We start from the raw sequence: 16,039 nt of genomic DNA, 5'->3' as shown, positions 1-16,039 counted from the left end.
GACCTTTACTCTAATTTTTTTTTCTTTCTAAATTACGTTTTTATCCCTCGAGATTCGACTTGGTTTGGTTTTGAGCCTGGTTTAAAATGTGATTCGACTCAAGTGTCCAAGGCAAGGTTATGTCTATGTATATCCAAGTCAATTTTAACAGAATTTCGATAGAAATACCGATAGAATGTACCGATATTTTAGAAAATATTATAAAAATAAAAAATAAATTTAAATTAGTAAATAAATATTTTATTATTTTGTATGAGTTAATAGTATCTATAATTTATATTATATTTACAACATTCATATTTTGTTGTTTATTTTCTTATATCTTGTTTATTTTTCCACCAACCCTCGTGTAGACGTTTTTAAACGTTAATGAAAAAGTCGGCATGTCGACGAAAATTTTGTATTTTGGTCGTAGTCTCATAGGGCATGTTTTGATTCTCAAATGGTTAAAAACTTGAATTATTTTTATCATTTACAAATCACTCTAGAACATATTTTTAATCCTTCAACCCCAATCTTAATCATATGAAAATTGCATTTAAAAGTATAATATTAAATAGTAAATTAATTTTGAGTAATTAAAGGCGTCTTTCGTATTTATTTTGAATGAAAAATTGTAATTTCAAAATCACTTTCAAACATGCACGTAGTCTAAATATAGATATTGATGATTATTGTTTTAAAAATATAAATTTTGAAGAAATTATATATATAAGACATTTTTAAAATTCAAGGATTTTTTTTTACACAAGATTAAAATTTTGAAATCCGTTAAATAATTTTATTTTAAATGACAAAACTGTTAAAAATATTTATAAATATAGTAAAAACAAATGTCTATTATGATGAAAATAGATAGTAGTCTATCGCGGTCTATCACAACTGGACAGTAAAATTTTGCTATTATATATTTTAGTTCAGTTTGTTATATTTGAAAACGGCCCTTAATTTTTTTATATATTTAATTTGAAAATTCATGAATTAACTCATAATTTAACCTTAATTTAAATTTGCTCTCCGTTGGTCTAAATAATGGAATTTGCTTAATTAATCCTTTCCCAAATTTAGAATACAAATAATATTTTGTTTCATCTTATTAATCAATTACATTAGTTAGCCTTTTCAAAAGGAAAGAAAAACATTAATTTGCATATGATATGTACATCCTTTTAGGAACTTCAAATGTAATATTAAAATAATATCCCATAAATAAATGAAGAATTATGAGCCTGGAATTAATAAAATGGAGTTTGAATATTATAACTCAAATGTAATACAAAGAGTATTACACATTATTGTATATTGAAAGTGAACAAATTACCCAAGACTATTAGACCATAACTCCAATCAAATAAATATTGTGGTAAAGGGACCAAACATACTAATAAGACAATTCAACAAATCTTTTTCAAATACGAAACATTTCACACTCGCTCTAATCTTTAAAATATATAGAAAATTTATCAGATGTTATCTACTCGAATACATTCAATTAAATTATGTCCGATATCGTGAGATCCTAGTAAAAGACTAGAGGGGCCAAAAACAAGAGCATAGATGTAAATCCAGTCGATACAAGTTTTTCTGCATCATTTCCAGGAACTGTTCCAAAAAAAGGTAACAAAATATTAGTTCATAACCAAGAAGCGTATAGAACAAAATCAAGTGTGAATGTTTCAAAATGTTTCCAAAGGTATAATAATCATATCTATTTCAAACCACTTCTTACTTGGGGAAATAATAGTAACTTTTTTATATATTTTTTTAAATGGAGATTTTCAAAAATAGAAAAATTATTTATACAAAATACAAAAATTTTAATTTTAATTATTATTATTATTATCATCATCATCTTTGAAAATTTTCCATTTTTAAATTAATAGTAATTTTTATATAAGTCCAACTTGAAAGTTTATTTAATATAGCTTTATGAGTGATTGTATATAATCCAAAGTGTTTCTTTTTTTTAAAATAAAAACAATAATAATAAATTAAAACTGTCTATTTTTTGAAAGGGACAACCATAAGGATAGACTATCTAAAACTAGCTTTAGAATGATTAACTAAAATTCTTTCAAATATGTAGCAGATAGATCGTGATAGACTATTATCTGTATCTATCTGTATAGTCTATCGGGGTCTATCATGGTCCATCGTAAATAGATTGTGATAATTTTACTATTATTTATAAATATTTCCACAATTTTTTCATTTAAAATAATTTCCCTGAAAACAACCCTAAAAGAAATTATAATTATTAATAAACAATTACTTGAGAAAACATTATAGAAAAATCTAAAAACTACAAAAGAATATCTATTTCCTTTTTTTTTAGTATAGTTAGGAGCTGGAGAATTCGAATCTCGTAGTTATTAACACATTCGTATGTCAATTGAGTTAGGCTCGATTTGACAAAAATATTTATTTCTTGTTGATACTTTTGAAAATACACTATTTTATAAAGAAATGCATTACAATTTTAAAAATAATAATAAAATATTTAAAGGTAAGAAAGTTGTTGGGAATTTCATTTTAAAATTCATATTAGATGGGGGTATAGCCTTAATAAAAGGTGGGAAGAAACTATTTTCATTGACTTCTCTATTAATGTGAAAAACCATAAGAAAGTAGGCCCCATGTTTAGTTTGCTTTAAACAATCAATAAATTTTCTATTTAGACTCACAATACAATGAAAGAAAAAAAAAGGCGGGTTTCACATTAAGTTTAATATTCCAATAATCCCTTAATTTCTCTCTTTGAAAAAAAAAAATCCCATCGAGTGAATTTCTCCATTTGATTTTTTTTCCCTCAAAAGAAAGTTGAAAGAGTTTTTTTTTTTCTTTTCTTTTTTTCTTTTAATTGAAAGACTAACTAAAGTATAGTTTCTAATGAGAATCAAAATCTGTTTTGTGCTTTAGGATAACACTTAGAAGTGAGTTTTAAACAAAACTATATAATCTAATATTTTTTTTCAACGACGTTTAAAAATAAACTTATTAATAAGATTTCCAACGATATTTTCAAAATTGAAGATTTTGTAACAGGTAAAAATTGGAAACTTTATTGACAATTTGTCTTAAATGTGATTATTTTGGGAAAAAAAACTCACTAACAATTGTTTGTGCATCATGCTAAATGTTATTAGTGTAATTGATTCTTTTTATAATTATTTATTATTTTTTGAAAAAATAACAGTGGTAAAGTTATGGTATTTTTAATATCAAAACTCATTTTTTTAAAAATTGTTTTAAATGTTAATAAATGTTAATGAGTTTCTTTATATTAAAAGATAACATTTAAACTAAACATTGTTATACATCTACAATAAATTTTAATGATTTTAGAAAAACAAAATTTAAAAATAAAAGTGTTTATTGTTAATGATTTTTTTATAAAATAAAAACAATAACATTTAAAACAAATTGGTTAATGTTTTTGTCAATGAATTCTTTTGCTTTTTTTTTTTTTAGTAAAAATAACATAAAGGAGCCCTAAAAAATAAAATGGTTTTCAAATATAGGAAAATGAGTAAATTTATTTGAAATATCATTGTCTATCAATGATAGATAATAATAAAAAGTGATATTTTATCATATTTGTAAATATTTCTAATAACTTTACCATTTAAAACAATTATCCTAAGAAAGAACTATATATATGAAAAAAAACAAACAAATAAAAAAAATAGAAAGAGATGCGTAAAAGAAAGTGTTTGGATTCCACTCTTCCACAAAAAGAAAAGAGAGAAAAAAAAGTGATTAAAAAATGGAGATGTTCAAAAATAGAAAAATAAATGAAATTAATTACACAAAATAACATTATTTAATCTTCTTTATAGAGACTGATAAAAGTCTATTAGTATTTATCAATGATAGAAACTAATAGAAATCTATCGATATCTATCAATAATAGAAACAAATAGAAATCTATCGACGGTACTATGTGATAGATACTGATTGAAGTTTATCCATATATATCAGTATATATATATTTTTTTTTGTTATTTCTATAAATAATTTAACATGTTTTTTATTTGTGAAAAAAATCCTAAAAAATAAATAAAGAGACGGGGACACATCCCATTTGATTAAGAAAAAGCTCCAGGACAATATAATTTTTGTATACAAGAAATTAGGAGTATAGAACTTAGATACAGTCTCAACTATTGCCCTCTTTTCAATTTACAAAATTGCTCTAACTCATTAACTTCAACGGAAGAAAAATCCTTTTTCCTTAAAATTTTATCAGTTTCATATTTATCCTATATAATTCATTGAATGCGTAAGAAAAGTATATTTTGGACAATGTTTTGAGAGTGTACACATCACAGAGTTAAATTGCAACAAAATTAAAAAAAAATTAAGATTTAAGATTAAATTATTAAGAATTAAAACTGATATAACTTAATTCATTGAAAATGAAATAGATAGTTTGGAATTAAATTGTGAATTTAACCTAAATTTTTAAAACTTTTTGCTTTCTTAAGGTAGATTATTTAAAGAAATTAAACTATCCAAAAGATATAATATTACCTCTTAATATTCATCAACATTTTAAAACTATCTTTAAAATAAAAAAATAGAATTTTGAAAGAAAAAAAAACAAAACTTAAAAATATATGACAATAACTTAAAAGGATGTTGTGATACAAAGTTTCTTCAAAATTATTAATAATTTCTACTCTAAAAGATTTTTTTTTTTTTTGAACATTTACGAAAATCTAGGAATAATATTGTTAATTTTAAAAGTCTTGTGACTACTCTTTAAATAAAGGACAAAATTCAATTATAATTTTCATAATTGATTTTTTTTCCCTTTAAGAAACTCAACTACTGAAGGTCAAGGTCAAGTTTGGTGGGAAGATGAACACCATTAAATTTATGGAGAGAAAAAATCCAGCTGCCATAAACGTGAAATATTTAATTAAAAAAAAAAGCAACGAAATTGAAAAGGAAAAAAATAGAAAGTGAAAGGACGAAAATAGCCTTACGAGATTGTTCAACTCAAAAAAACCGTACGAGTTCGAAAATTTTACCTGCCGGTGGTGATGGAGCACCTTGCTGCGGAGCCGGAGCACCCGCTGTATTCATCAACGGCGAGCCAAAAACAAAATCAATGAATAATCAGTCACAGAACCAAATCAAACGATGAGAAGAAGATCAAAATCGAACGAAATTTCAAATTTCCTTCAGAATCTAGAAGAAATTTGAGTTGATCTTACTTTTGCATTTGGAGAGTTCGACAGGGACGCCGCAGGCTTTAGTGAGATGGAGAGCGTCGGAGACATTAACGCCGATCGACGATAAGAAATCCGGCGAGGAGTAGAGGTTGCAGAGGCACTCAAGCTGCGTCGCCACCGCTTCCTTGATCGGATCACAGCACGTCGCCGGGGGATTATTGGACTTCAGGAAATCCGCACATGGAACTAGCTTCGAAGCACAGTCCGGCAACTGCGCCTCCACGAAGCTGACGGCCACCAGTACAACCACCACCGCGACGACTGCGACGGCGACGGAAACCTCACTGCGAGCCATTTTATTAAGCGACGGTTTTTGTGTTCGGAGTTTGTGAATTTTTCGGAGTTTATAAATAGAAATGGAAAAAGCAAAATTTATTCCTAATTTACAGATGTGTGAAATTGACTTGCTTGTGGGAAATGAAACGGAATGCTCACACGATTTATTAGAGCGTGTACTCCACGTTCTTTTCATGATTTTTTGCCTGTTGGATGGATTGTGATAATGGAATATAATTAGGATTATTAAAAGTTAATTGAATATTAGAATGCTCGAATAATCGAAGGAAGAAAAAAATGAGATTGTGAAACATGAAAGGGTAGGAAAGAAGATTGAGTTAAAAACGTAGGAGCAGAATGAGTTTGATCTTACAAATCAAGTAAAGAAACGTTTAATTTTGGATTACATCGTCACAATACAAACTCGTTCAATTATGAATCCTCAGACTAAGGGTGTTCAATTGACTTAACAACCCTAACAATCGGACTATCCAATCTAAAATATAAGGGTTAGGTTGAGTTAGTTTTGTTCTTAACTTGGGTTAAGTTAAAATTTTTTTATTTTTGTTATATTGGATTGCAGGTTGGCTAAAACAAGATTTGGGTTGACTCAACCCAACCCGAATTATATAAATATATTTCTATTTGTTTAAAGTTTGATTACTTTATATTGATAAATTCATGAATTTTTAATATTTTTCTTTTAAAATTGTTATGGTATTTGTTTATGTTTAAAGTTTGTAATAAATATCAAATATATTTGGTATTTAACATTTGTATTTTATGAGATTTTAGGCCCCGTTTGGTAACCATTTTATTTTTGAAAATTAAGCCTATATCATCTACATTTCTTACCATGATTTACATCTTTTTTGTAAGTATAATGATTAAATTCTTAGCCAAATTTTTTATTAAAAAAAAAAAAACAAAACAAAAAAAAACTTTGAGCTGTTTTTTTAGTTCTAAAAAATTGACTTGATTTTTTAAACTATTGGTGATTAGTAGATAACAAATGAAGAAATTTGGAAGTGATAGCTATTGTCTATAGGCTTATTTTAAAAAAAAAAAAAAAAAATTAGTTATTAGCTATATGTCATAGACGAATTTACATATTTTTAATTATAAAGAAAAACATAAGGTGTAACACGACAATCTAACTTATTCAACTCGAAATTTAAGAATTTGATTGAATTGGGTTAAAAACTTTATTTTACTCTTTTGAATCGTAAATCTAACTAAACTAAATTTTCGAGTTGGTCTCGAAAACATTTTGGATCAACCCAGCCTCTTAGTCGCATGTCCCCGACGTATTTAAGACGCCGTTGTACCTAATTCCCTCATCTCATTTCCTTCACTATAATTAATGGCGAGAAAATATAAATAAATTCCTTTATTTTATTTTTAGTGGGAAAAGTCACCAAAATTTGGTGACCATCGACTTGTTGCGTGTGTACGTAACTTTCATATCTGTGTTTAAACTGGAAAAGATAAATTTAAATTGAAACAAATATGAGAAAAAATGGAATAAAATAATTTATTCATCCCGAGTCTAGTTTTATATGATTATAATCTAGTTTATAAATTTCAAAAAGTTACAATTTTACGTTAAAAATTTACATTTTGTTTCAATTTCATTTTTTTAATTCAAAATTTACATTTTTTAACTTAATTTTTTTAATTAAATATTTATTTTCGATCTTTAACATTGATATATATTAATAAATTTAAAATAATTATGAAATAAATTTTATAATTAAATTTAATAATTATGAAAAATAGTGAAATTTAATTCATTCTAATTATTTTAAATTAATTAATAAACATTAACACTAAAGAGTTAAATTATTTATTCGGTAAAAAAAGAGATTGAAAATATAAGTCTTGAAACCTAAATACCAAGTTAAGGAAAAACTCAAATCTTAATAGTAAAATTGTAGTATTTTGAAATCTACTGATTAAATTGAAATAAAACTCGTGTAATATTTTAAAACTTAAAGACTAAATGAAAACTATACTCAAAACCTAGAAATGGTGTGTTTCTTGGTTTGAGATTCACTTTCTCCCTTTTCGAATTTCACACCAAATAAGAAATGTATGTAAAATTAAATAAGTTATGAAAATTTTTAGAAAAGAAGAAAAAAAATAGGAAGAAGAAAAAAAAACATATATGAACAAACATGTAATTTTCATTTAAATTTTATAACTAATAAAATTTGGATTTTTTATTTTTTGTGTCAAACATAAAATTGAAACTTCAACGATCTAACTATACGAAATTAAAAATTTAAAGAATTATTAGAATTTTTCGAGATATAAAATTGAAAATGATAGGAATGAAATCAAATGATAGGATTTACCACCAATTTCGGAACTCTACCTTGGCATAACTTAATTCTATAGAAAATTTTCGTTAATTTCCTTCTCGGTTTTTATTCTGTGTGTCAATTGGAAAAATTTGATTAATGTTGTAGTTTTTAAAATTAATTAACAAAATATTATAATTTCAAAGAAATATGGTAGTTTTTCGTTTTGACTTGTACATTTTTTTTTTTTAATTTTCTATTTGACTTGAAAATTTATTTTTTTAAGAAATGCACTTCGAGTATTCAAGTCTCGACCATCATTTTTCTAAAAAAAATATCATCTTTCCAACATGTTATTCTCTTACCTTGTTTAAGGTACTTTATATTATTATATTTTTTTAATAATTTACAAAAAGGATGACGTCGTCGACTTAATGTATCTCATTCATTTAAAAATAATTTTAAAAAATAAATTCTCATTCATTTTTTCTTCCATGATTTGAAAATAATAAAATGTAAATAAAAATGTTCATACTAATACAACAATTAATGTATCTCTTTCATTTAAAAATAATAAAAGAAAAATCAATGTGTTCCACAAGGCGGACGTTGTTGATCTCGAGCTGGTTGTCGTCGTCGACTCTAAACTTGAGATTGCTCTGGTTTCTCTTAGTGTTGCTCTGGTATCTCTGTAGGCCCTTCATAGTATAAATATCCATTATGCTACTAACACAACTAGTCTGGCTTTGTGTCTGCGTCATAGGAGGCAATTATTTCACATTGTGAGCAACCTCATCAAACTCATCTTCTTCTACTCGAGCAGGTCCCCAACATCTAGGAACTGGTGGAGGAGCAATAAGTATATCCTACATATAATGTGTCTCCTCCATATAGCTCTCGTTGTTACTATATTTAGCAATAACTTGGTTTGGATCATTTACAACATGGAGACTACTGGTGTTCGATCTCTGTGAATTATAAAACAATTAGATAATATTTAAAATAAATTTAAATTAAAAATAATTAGACTATTTATTTATGTACCAGATGACCCACAATTGCTTCGAACGAGTAACGTAGTGCCTTGTAATATTATTGTACCAATTGATGTAATTTTGAGTGACATCCCTATCAAATTGCCCAATAGAAACCCCAATGCAATAAACTTTGCACGATAGTACCATCACACTACTAAATGTGCAACTTTTTCAAACCAATCTCTAGTTCTTATGTCGATATCATGCAGTAGAGGTTTAGTATTACAAAGCGATGAGACATCCTGCTAGAAACTGAATTGTCTCATTACCTTGTCAGGAAGATGCTACTCACCAATATGAAAACCTATGAGATGAATTATCGTCTACCATATATTTTCACTGTTTGTATAGAAATTAGGTAAATTATCCATGACAGCTTTGTAAGGCTCCCAAATAATATTAAACATAAAATATTGTATTAAAAAATATTAAAGATAAATACATTAAAAATTTGTATAAAAAAATCAGTTTGGTTTAATGTATTTGATAAGGTTGAATAATATTAGAATCTATAACTTATTTTTTAATTAGAAAAACAAGAATTTAGTTGAGTGAACGTATACCTCTTTTTGAATCTTTGTTTCCCTAACAACAATAAAAACTATATTAAAAATAAATAAATAATAATATGAGAATAGGAACAAATTTTATAATTATTTTAAAAATAGAAATTTAGTAGAGTGAATGAACAAACATGTACAATTTGTGATCGAAGAAGGGTGAAGTGAGGGGAGAAAGGATTCACACGAAAGAAAAGAAGAGAGTAAGAGGAGTAAGAGGTAGAGAGTAAAAGTGTGTTATTTGTGATATGAGAAGGGTGAAGAATGAGGTTTAAAAAACAATAGATAGAGTGTTTAAAACTCGACCCATGGGTGGAGCGCAAAGGCTTTAAAGTTGAGGTCTACAAAGGCTTTAAAACGAGGAGACAATTCGGCTTGCAGGTTCTTGAGATAGCAGGCGCATGCGAGCGACGGGATTCGACTAGTGTAATAGTATGTCGAAGGTTGAAGATTCGATCTATTTAGGTTGAGTTTTTGAACCCTCGACTTGCTTTTTAATTTTTTTTAGGTCGAAATTTCAACCCTTGACTTACTTTAAGTCGAGATTTCAACCATCGACTAACTTTAAGTCAAGATTTCAACCCTCGACTTAATTTTTTATTTTTACTTTTACTCTTGAACTTCTTACAAATCTCTAAATACTTTTAAAAGTACCACGTTTCATTAATTATTTTTTCAAGTTGTAATACTTAAATAAAAAGTCCACATTTGTATTAATTAGTTTTACATCCTTACCCTTTCCTCTCTCATCTATAAATTAGACCAACAATGTTTTTAAATGTTATCTTAAAATTTTTCACTCTTATTTACACTATTAATAATTTTTCTCGTGATAATTTTTAATAATTTATTATTCATTATTAATTTGCTAAAATAAAAAATTTATATTAGATATCATGTACAAATAAAATTAGCCCATATTCTTCTAATAAAAATAATTTTAATATTCTTTTAGTAGCCACAATTTATTTTAACTAATAATTATTTGTTAATACTAAATAAATTATTTAACTGTTATTCATTAGTATTAAATATCATAACACCAAAATTTATCAGTATAACAAATTTTTATCTTCTATGTATGATAGTTGCTCTTCTAAAAATTATACTAATTAATTTTATTATAATTAGTTATCTTTAATATTAAATACATTTTCAAAATAAAAAACGCAAAAGGAAAAAAAAAACTATTGGTAATTATTGTTTTAATTTTATCTTACATTAACATATATTTTTAGTAACAATAATTTATTTTATTTCTATTATGATCCTTGTAAATATCTAATTAAAAATATCAACGAGCTTCTGATGTTGATTCTGGAGAACTATAAACAACGTTCTCATACTAATTTTTTTTATTTCAATCCATTTTAATTTTTTATAAGTAGTCAAGGCCTTAAATTTAATATAATTATGTCATTAAAAACTCTAGTCTATTTTTTGGGTCAATTTTTTATCTTGAAAATTTATCATATTAATTTTATTAGATTATTAAATTTGAAAATGGTTAGAATGAAAGATTAAATCATGTATAGGATTTTTGTCTTTACCTTAAAAAAAAAAATAGTTTGTCTTATTACGTAGAGATGTTATGAAAAGTCAATTATTTTTCTTGCACCTTGAAATATCTCAATGATATAATTTAACGCGATAAGATCTAATTAAGAACCACACAATAGTTTTTTTCTTATTGAATTTTCTATTATTTCTTACATATTTAAAAATTAATAGAAAACAAAAACAGAAGTTGATTATATAAAACAAAAAGTTTGGCATATCAAAATCAAATCAATTGAAACTTGAGTTCAAACGGAGCATACTTTGACCATTCTTCAAAGTTAATGCATTTTAAAAACTAATAAATAATTAGAGTAGAATATAGAAAATATTTGTGAGCTTTATACTTTGTGTAATATATATTCTGTAACTTTTAAAGTTTTACCAATACTCCTAATTTTTCAAAAATAGGTTTAAAAAATATCACCATGACTCGTTTTAGATGGAAAAAAATTAATACTTCGTTTAAAAAATAATTTAAATATTCAAATGTTTCAATATGTACCCATAAACTTTTGAAAAAGTTCAAAACTACATTTCAATTTCAATAATATCCTTAAATAATTTTTTAAAGAAAAAAGATAAAATATATGTACCCTTATCATTAGTATATGAAAAAAAACTATCGATTCCTCTTTTCAATAATATCCTAACCTTTAAAAAGTTTTTAAAACGTTATTATCGTTAGGTTATGGACAAAAATCGTTTATATACATCTCATCACCTCTCTCCTCAATTTTCTATCTCAGCTATGTTTCGATCGATGGCCTACTAGTTCTCTATTTTTCCTATTTTTCCCCTCTCTCTCTCTCTTCTCCAATATTCTTCTACTCTCCATCTTCCATTCCTCAATCAGTAAAACTATTTTAACAAAATTTGATAAGCAAATAATCGGTAGTGATAGGAGCTGGAACATTTAATCTTTACTTCCAAGCTAAAGTTCCTACCCATTGTGAAGAATTATAACTTTTCATGCATCTAAAGACACCTTTTCATCCAAGAGTCATAATTAATCTAAAAATTCAGATTCATTTACATTGTTAATGTTCTATGTATCTATTTAATTTATGTATTTGTATTTATTAAAGGTTCATATATTTAGTTTATAGATGAAATGTTACATCTTTTCATAGTGTCTTTTCATTTAGTATAAATAATGTTGTATTTTTTACAATTAAGATATAGAAGAAGATTTCAAAATATAGAATCTTAGGTTTTAAAACCTTGAAAGCTTTTAAGCTTTGTTTCTCGTGTGTTCTTATGATATAATCACGAATATTTGGAGCGTTCAAGTGAATTTGATTTGTCTTTCTTGTGGAGTGCTTTGAAGATCAAGGGTTGATGGGAATTTCTAACTTTGTCCAATTCTTGGTTCATTAGATCATCTAAGTAATTTGTTATCTATCCTAGGTTGAGATCAAATTGGTTATGGGATCTTTTAGGGTTGAGTTCTTTGAGTTTTGTTTTTCAACACGGTTCATAGATCCGACGCCCAATGTTCCTTAACATCATTTGGTATCAGAGCTTTGGCTCTAAACAGATTATATCCTTATTTGTTTTCTTTTCCATGCCATTTTTTTTCTTTAACTTCATCTATTTTCATATTACTTATAACTCTTCATCTTCTCATTTTTCTTGCTTCATACGTTATTTGTGCTTGTTGGAAAAAAAAGTTTGTGATAAAAATAGAAAAAAGAGAAAAAGAAGTGATTTATTGTTTTCTTGTGACTTTTCAAATTTTGTTATTTTCTTCATATTTCAATATACTTGCTAGAAAAATTAGAAAAAAAATTGTATTTTGCATCTATATATTTTTTAAAAAAACCTTTGAGATTTTATGACTTTTCGCATTCTATATAATATATTGGAATTTCTTGCATGATTCTCATAAGAATACTATAAGATTTGCTAAAGTTTGAGATACTAGAAGTCTTATGATATGTCTCATTGAAAAAGACATTTTCATGCGACGACAATTATGGTAATTTTTGGAAGAGTCTTAGAGAGTTTGGTTGAGTTGCACCAATCCATTAATTATATAGGTCAATTAAATGAAACGTTTAAGTTGCAAAAGCTAGCAAGAAAGAATCATGTCGCGCGAGCCATTAAAAATCAAGATGATAGTTCATTGCCAAAAATTAATCAATCAATTCTGAATGATGGAGTTCATCCATGAGTCAAAAAGGAAGATTCCAACTATGATGATGTTAAGATAAAAGTTAGTGTTCATCACAGTTTGGGAGAAGAATCAAAAGGTAAAGTCTTTATAGAGAGCGAGCAAATATTTGAAGTGTGTGTAGAGAATGAGATCACAACTAATTCTCTAAAGAAAAGTGAAGACATCGTGGAGTCTAAGACATTAGAAGAGACTGGGGAGAGAGAAGAGGCTAAAACAAGAAAGAAAAGTGAGACAAAAAAAAAAAAAAACAAAAAAGAGTTGTTGCATAAAGAAACCTTCAAATGAGAAAAATCATGAGTGTGGGATTTATTTTCCAACTAATGTTCTTCCAATTTTGTCCCTTGTGTTTTTAATGATTCATTGAAGACACCACAAACGAAGGTCACCCTTCGTCACAAGAAGTTCATACAAGATGTTAAGGAACCCTTGGACGTCGAATCTATGAACCATGTTGAAAAACAAGACTCAAAGAACTCAACCCAACAGACCCCATAATCAATTTGATCTCAACCCCTAAGATAGACTAGATGACAGATTACTTAGATGATCAAGATGATAGTTCATTACCAGGAACCAAGGATCAGACAAAGTTAGAAACTCCCATTAACCCTTGATCTTTAAAGCATTTCACGAGCAAGACAAATCAATTCTCACTTGAATGCTCCAAATATTCATGCATTCTATCATAAGAACACACAAGAAACAAAAATTGAAAGCTTTCAAGGTTTTAAAATCTAAGATTTTACATTTCGAAATCTTCTTCTATATCTTGATTGTGAAAAATACAACATTATTTATACTAAATGAAAAGGCATTATGAAAGGATGCAACCTTTCATCTATAAACTAAATATACACATCTTTAATAAATGCAAATACATAAATTAAATAGATACATAGAACATTAATAATGTAAATGAATTTAAATTTTTAGATTCATTAAGACTCTTGGATGAAAATGTGCATTTAGATGCATGAAAAGTTGTAATTCTTCACCACGGGCAGGAATCTTAGCTTAGAAGTAAAGATTAAATGCTCCAGCTCCTATCATTACCAACTATTTGCTTAACAAAATTGTATGAAGTTGGGTGTGCATTAATAAAATTTGAGTTATAGTTTTGAGGACAACCAATAGAAGGGAAAAAATAAAGAAGACAAATGCATTACCAAATTTGAAAGCGATGAAGACTTTGTTAATTCCTTTTGTAGTATAGATTAGTTTACTTGTTGAGATTAGTTAAGAAGGTTCCTCATGATTGAAGATGATATTCTTTGTATTTGACAATTCATTGTTTTGTTGAATTTTGAGGGGAGATCTTGATTTTGAAATTTTGGAAGATTTTATGTTTAACTTGAAGTTTTCAGTTTTATTTGACTGCTTAGAAAATTAGTGTAAAAATTGGATTTTTTTTTTGTACGGATGACCTTCTCCCACATGCTTTTATGTTTTATGACCCACCTCCCATTATCTTATGAATTATAACCTTTTGCTTACGTCAAATGACACTTTCAGCCTTTCTAATGAACTCGCACTCGGGATGAGGTCTCCAGTCCGACGCCTTTTTCAAAACTCGAATATGATGCTATCATAATAACGCGACGAAGAAATTTAAAGGGAGACTCGACGGCTTAATGATATCAGATTGGGGATAATTCACCAATCTGATTTCTTTTCCGAAGTCCTAACCCAATTTCAAATATGTAACCCGGTTGAATAAAATCCAAAACTTGGATGACATTACTTGTAACATTGCGACAGTGGTGAATGTCTCAGCCCGAGGTGCCTTTTCTAAAGCTCTATCCGATAATAAATAAAAAGCCTGAAATTCAAATTTATCAATCAGAATGAAAAGGCGTAACCCAAATCAAATACAGTATGTACATTACCTCTATCTCTGCCGATCACTACATATATTTATAATGGTTGGCTACATTTTGCCCGATTGTGTCCTTGATTTCCACATCTAGTGCATCCAAGTGATCGTCCTTCACGATTAACATATGGCAGTCATCCCCAACCCGATATCATTAGGTCGTCAGGTCTCCTCTTAAAATTTTTCATCGCGTTATTATGATAGCATCGGGTTTGGGCTTTGAAAAAGGTGTCGGACTGGAGATCTCATCTCGAGCGCGAGTTCTTTGGTAAGACTGAAAGTGCCCTATGATATAAGAAAAATGTTATAATTCATAAGATAGTGGGGTCAGATCATAAAACATAAAGGCGTGCGAGAGAAGGTCATCCGTACAAAAAAAAAACTCATAAAAATTGGACAAACGAAGGAAAAAAGAAGTGTTAATATGAAAAAAAATGACTATACCAACCAATAAAAAAAATATTTTAAAATATTTTCTAAAGCGTATAGGTAGTAATGCAACTTGCGCAAGGAAGCTAAGCTCTCCTATTTCATTTTCCCTTCTTTTTGGTATAGCATAAAGTTTAATTTCAAAATTGCCCAAATTTCTTTCCAAAAAAGATTGGAGATTGGATGCAATTAGTAAGATAATAGTAGTAATAGATTAAAACTAAAACAATTTTTCTTCTAAAAAAATTAAAAACAACTTTAAAGCTTTCAATAAAGAAAAAGGTCTATTTGGGGGATTCTTCTAAATATATAAAACTAGTTTCTAAGTTACATCAAAATAAACATTATCTAATTTGGATCAAATGAGATATTAAATAATTAAAGGACAGCATACCCTTCTTTTCTGTGTATATGGAGAAAATAAGAAGAAAAAGACATAATAATACTTGGCTTGAAATAAAGTTTTTTTTTAAAAATATCTGATAGCTAACTGACAATTTTTTTTTTTTTTTCCCTTCTTCTAGAAGTTTGAAAAGTATGAAACTTTCTACGTTAAAGAGAGAATATAGTCTTCTTTTTTTTAGT

At 27.1% G+C, this 16,039-nt stretch overlaps 1 protein-coding gene across 1 annotated transcript; it reads right to left on the bottom strand.

The window, feature by feature from the left end:
* Positions 1-1,235: 1,235 nt before the first annotated feature.
* LOC120069209 (Bifunctional inhibitor/lipid-transfer protein/seed storage 2S albumin superfamily protein) lies at positions 1,236-5,755 on the bottom strand. The gene is made up of 3 exons (XM_039020906.2): positions 5,223-5,755; positions 5,037-5,081; positions 1,236-1,602 (listed from the first exon to the last, which is right to left on the bottom strand). The coding sequence occupies exons 1-3, from the start codon at positions 5,710-5,712 to the stop codon at positions 1,520-1,522; spliced, it is 618 nt and encodes a 205-aa protein (XP_038876834.2). The 5' UTR covers positions 5,713-5,755; the 3' UTR covers positions 1,236-1,519.
* Between the last annotated feature and the right edge of the window lie 10,284 nt (positions 5,756-16,039).

This window comes from Benincasa hispida, chromosome 11 (assembly GCF_027475165.1).
Source record: "Benincasa hispida cultivar pf3 chromosome 11, pf3_genome.v1.1, whole genome shotgun sequence".
Lineage (NCBI taxonomy): Eukaryota > Viridiplantae > Streptophyta > Magnoliopsida > Cucurbitales > Cucurbitaceae > Benincasa > Benincasa hispida.
This window is presented reverse-complemented; position numbering and strand designations above follow the sequence as displayed.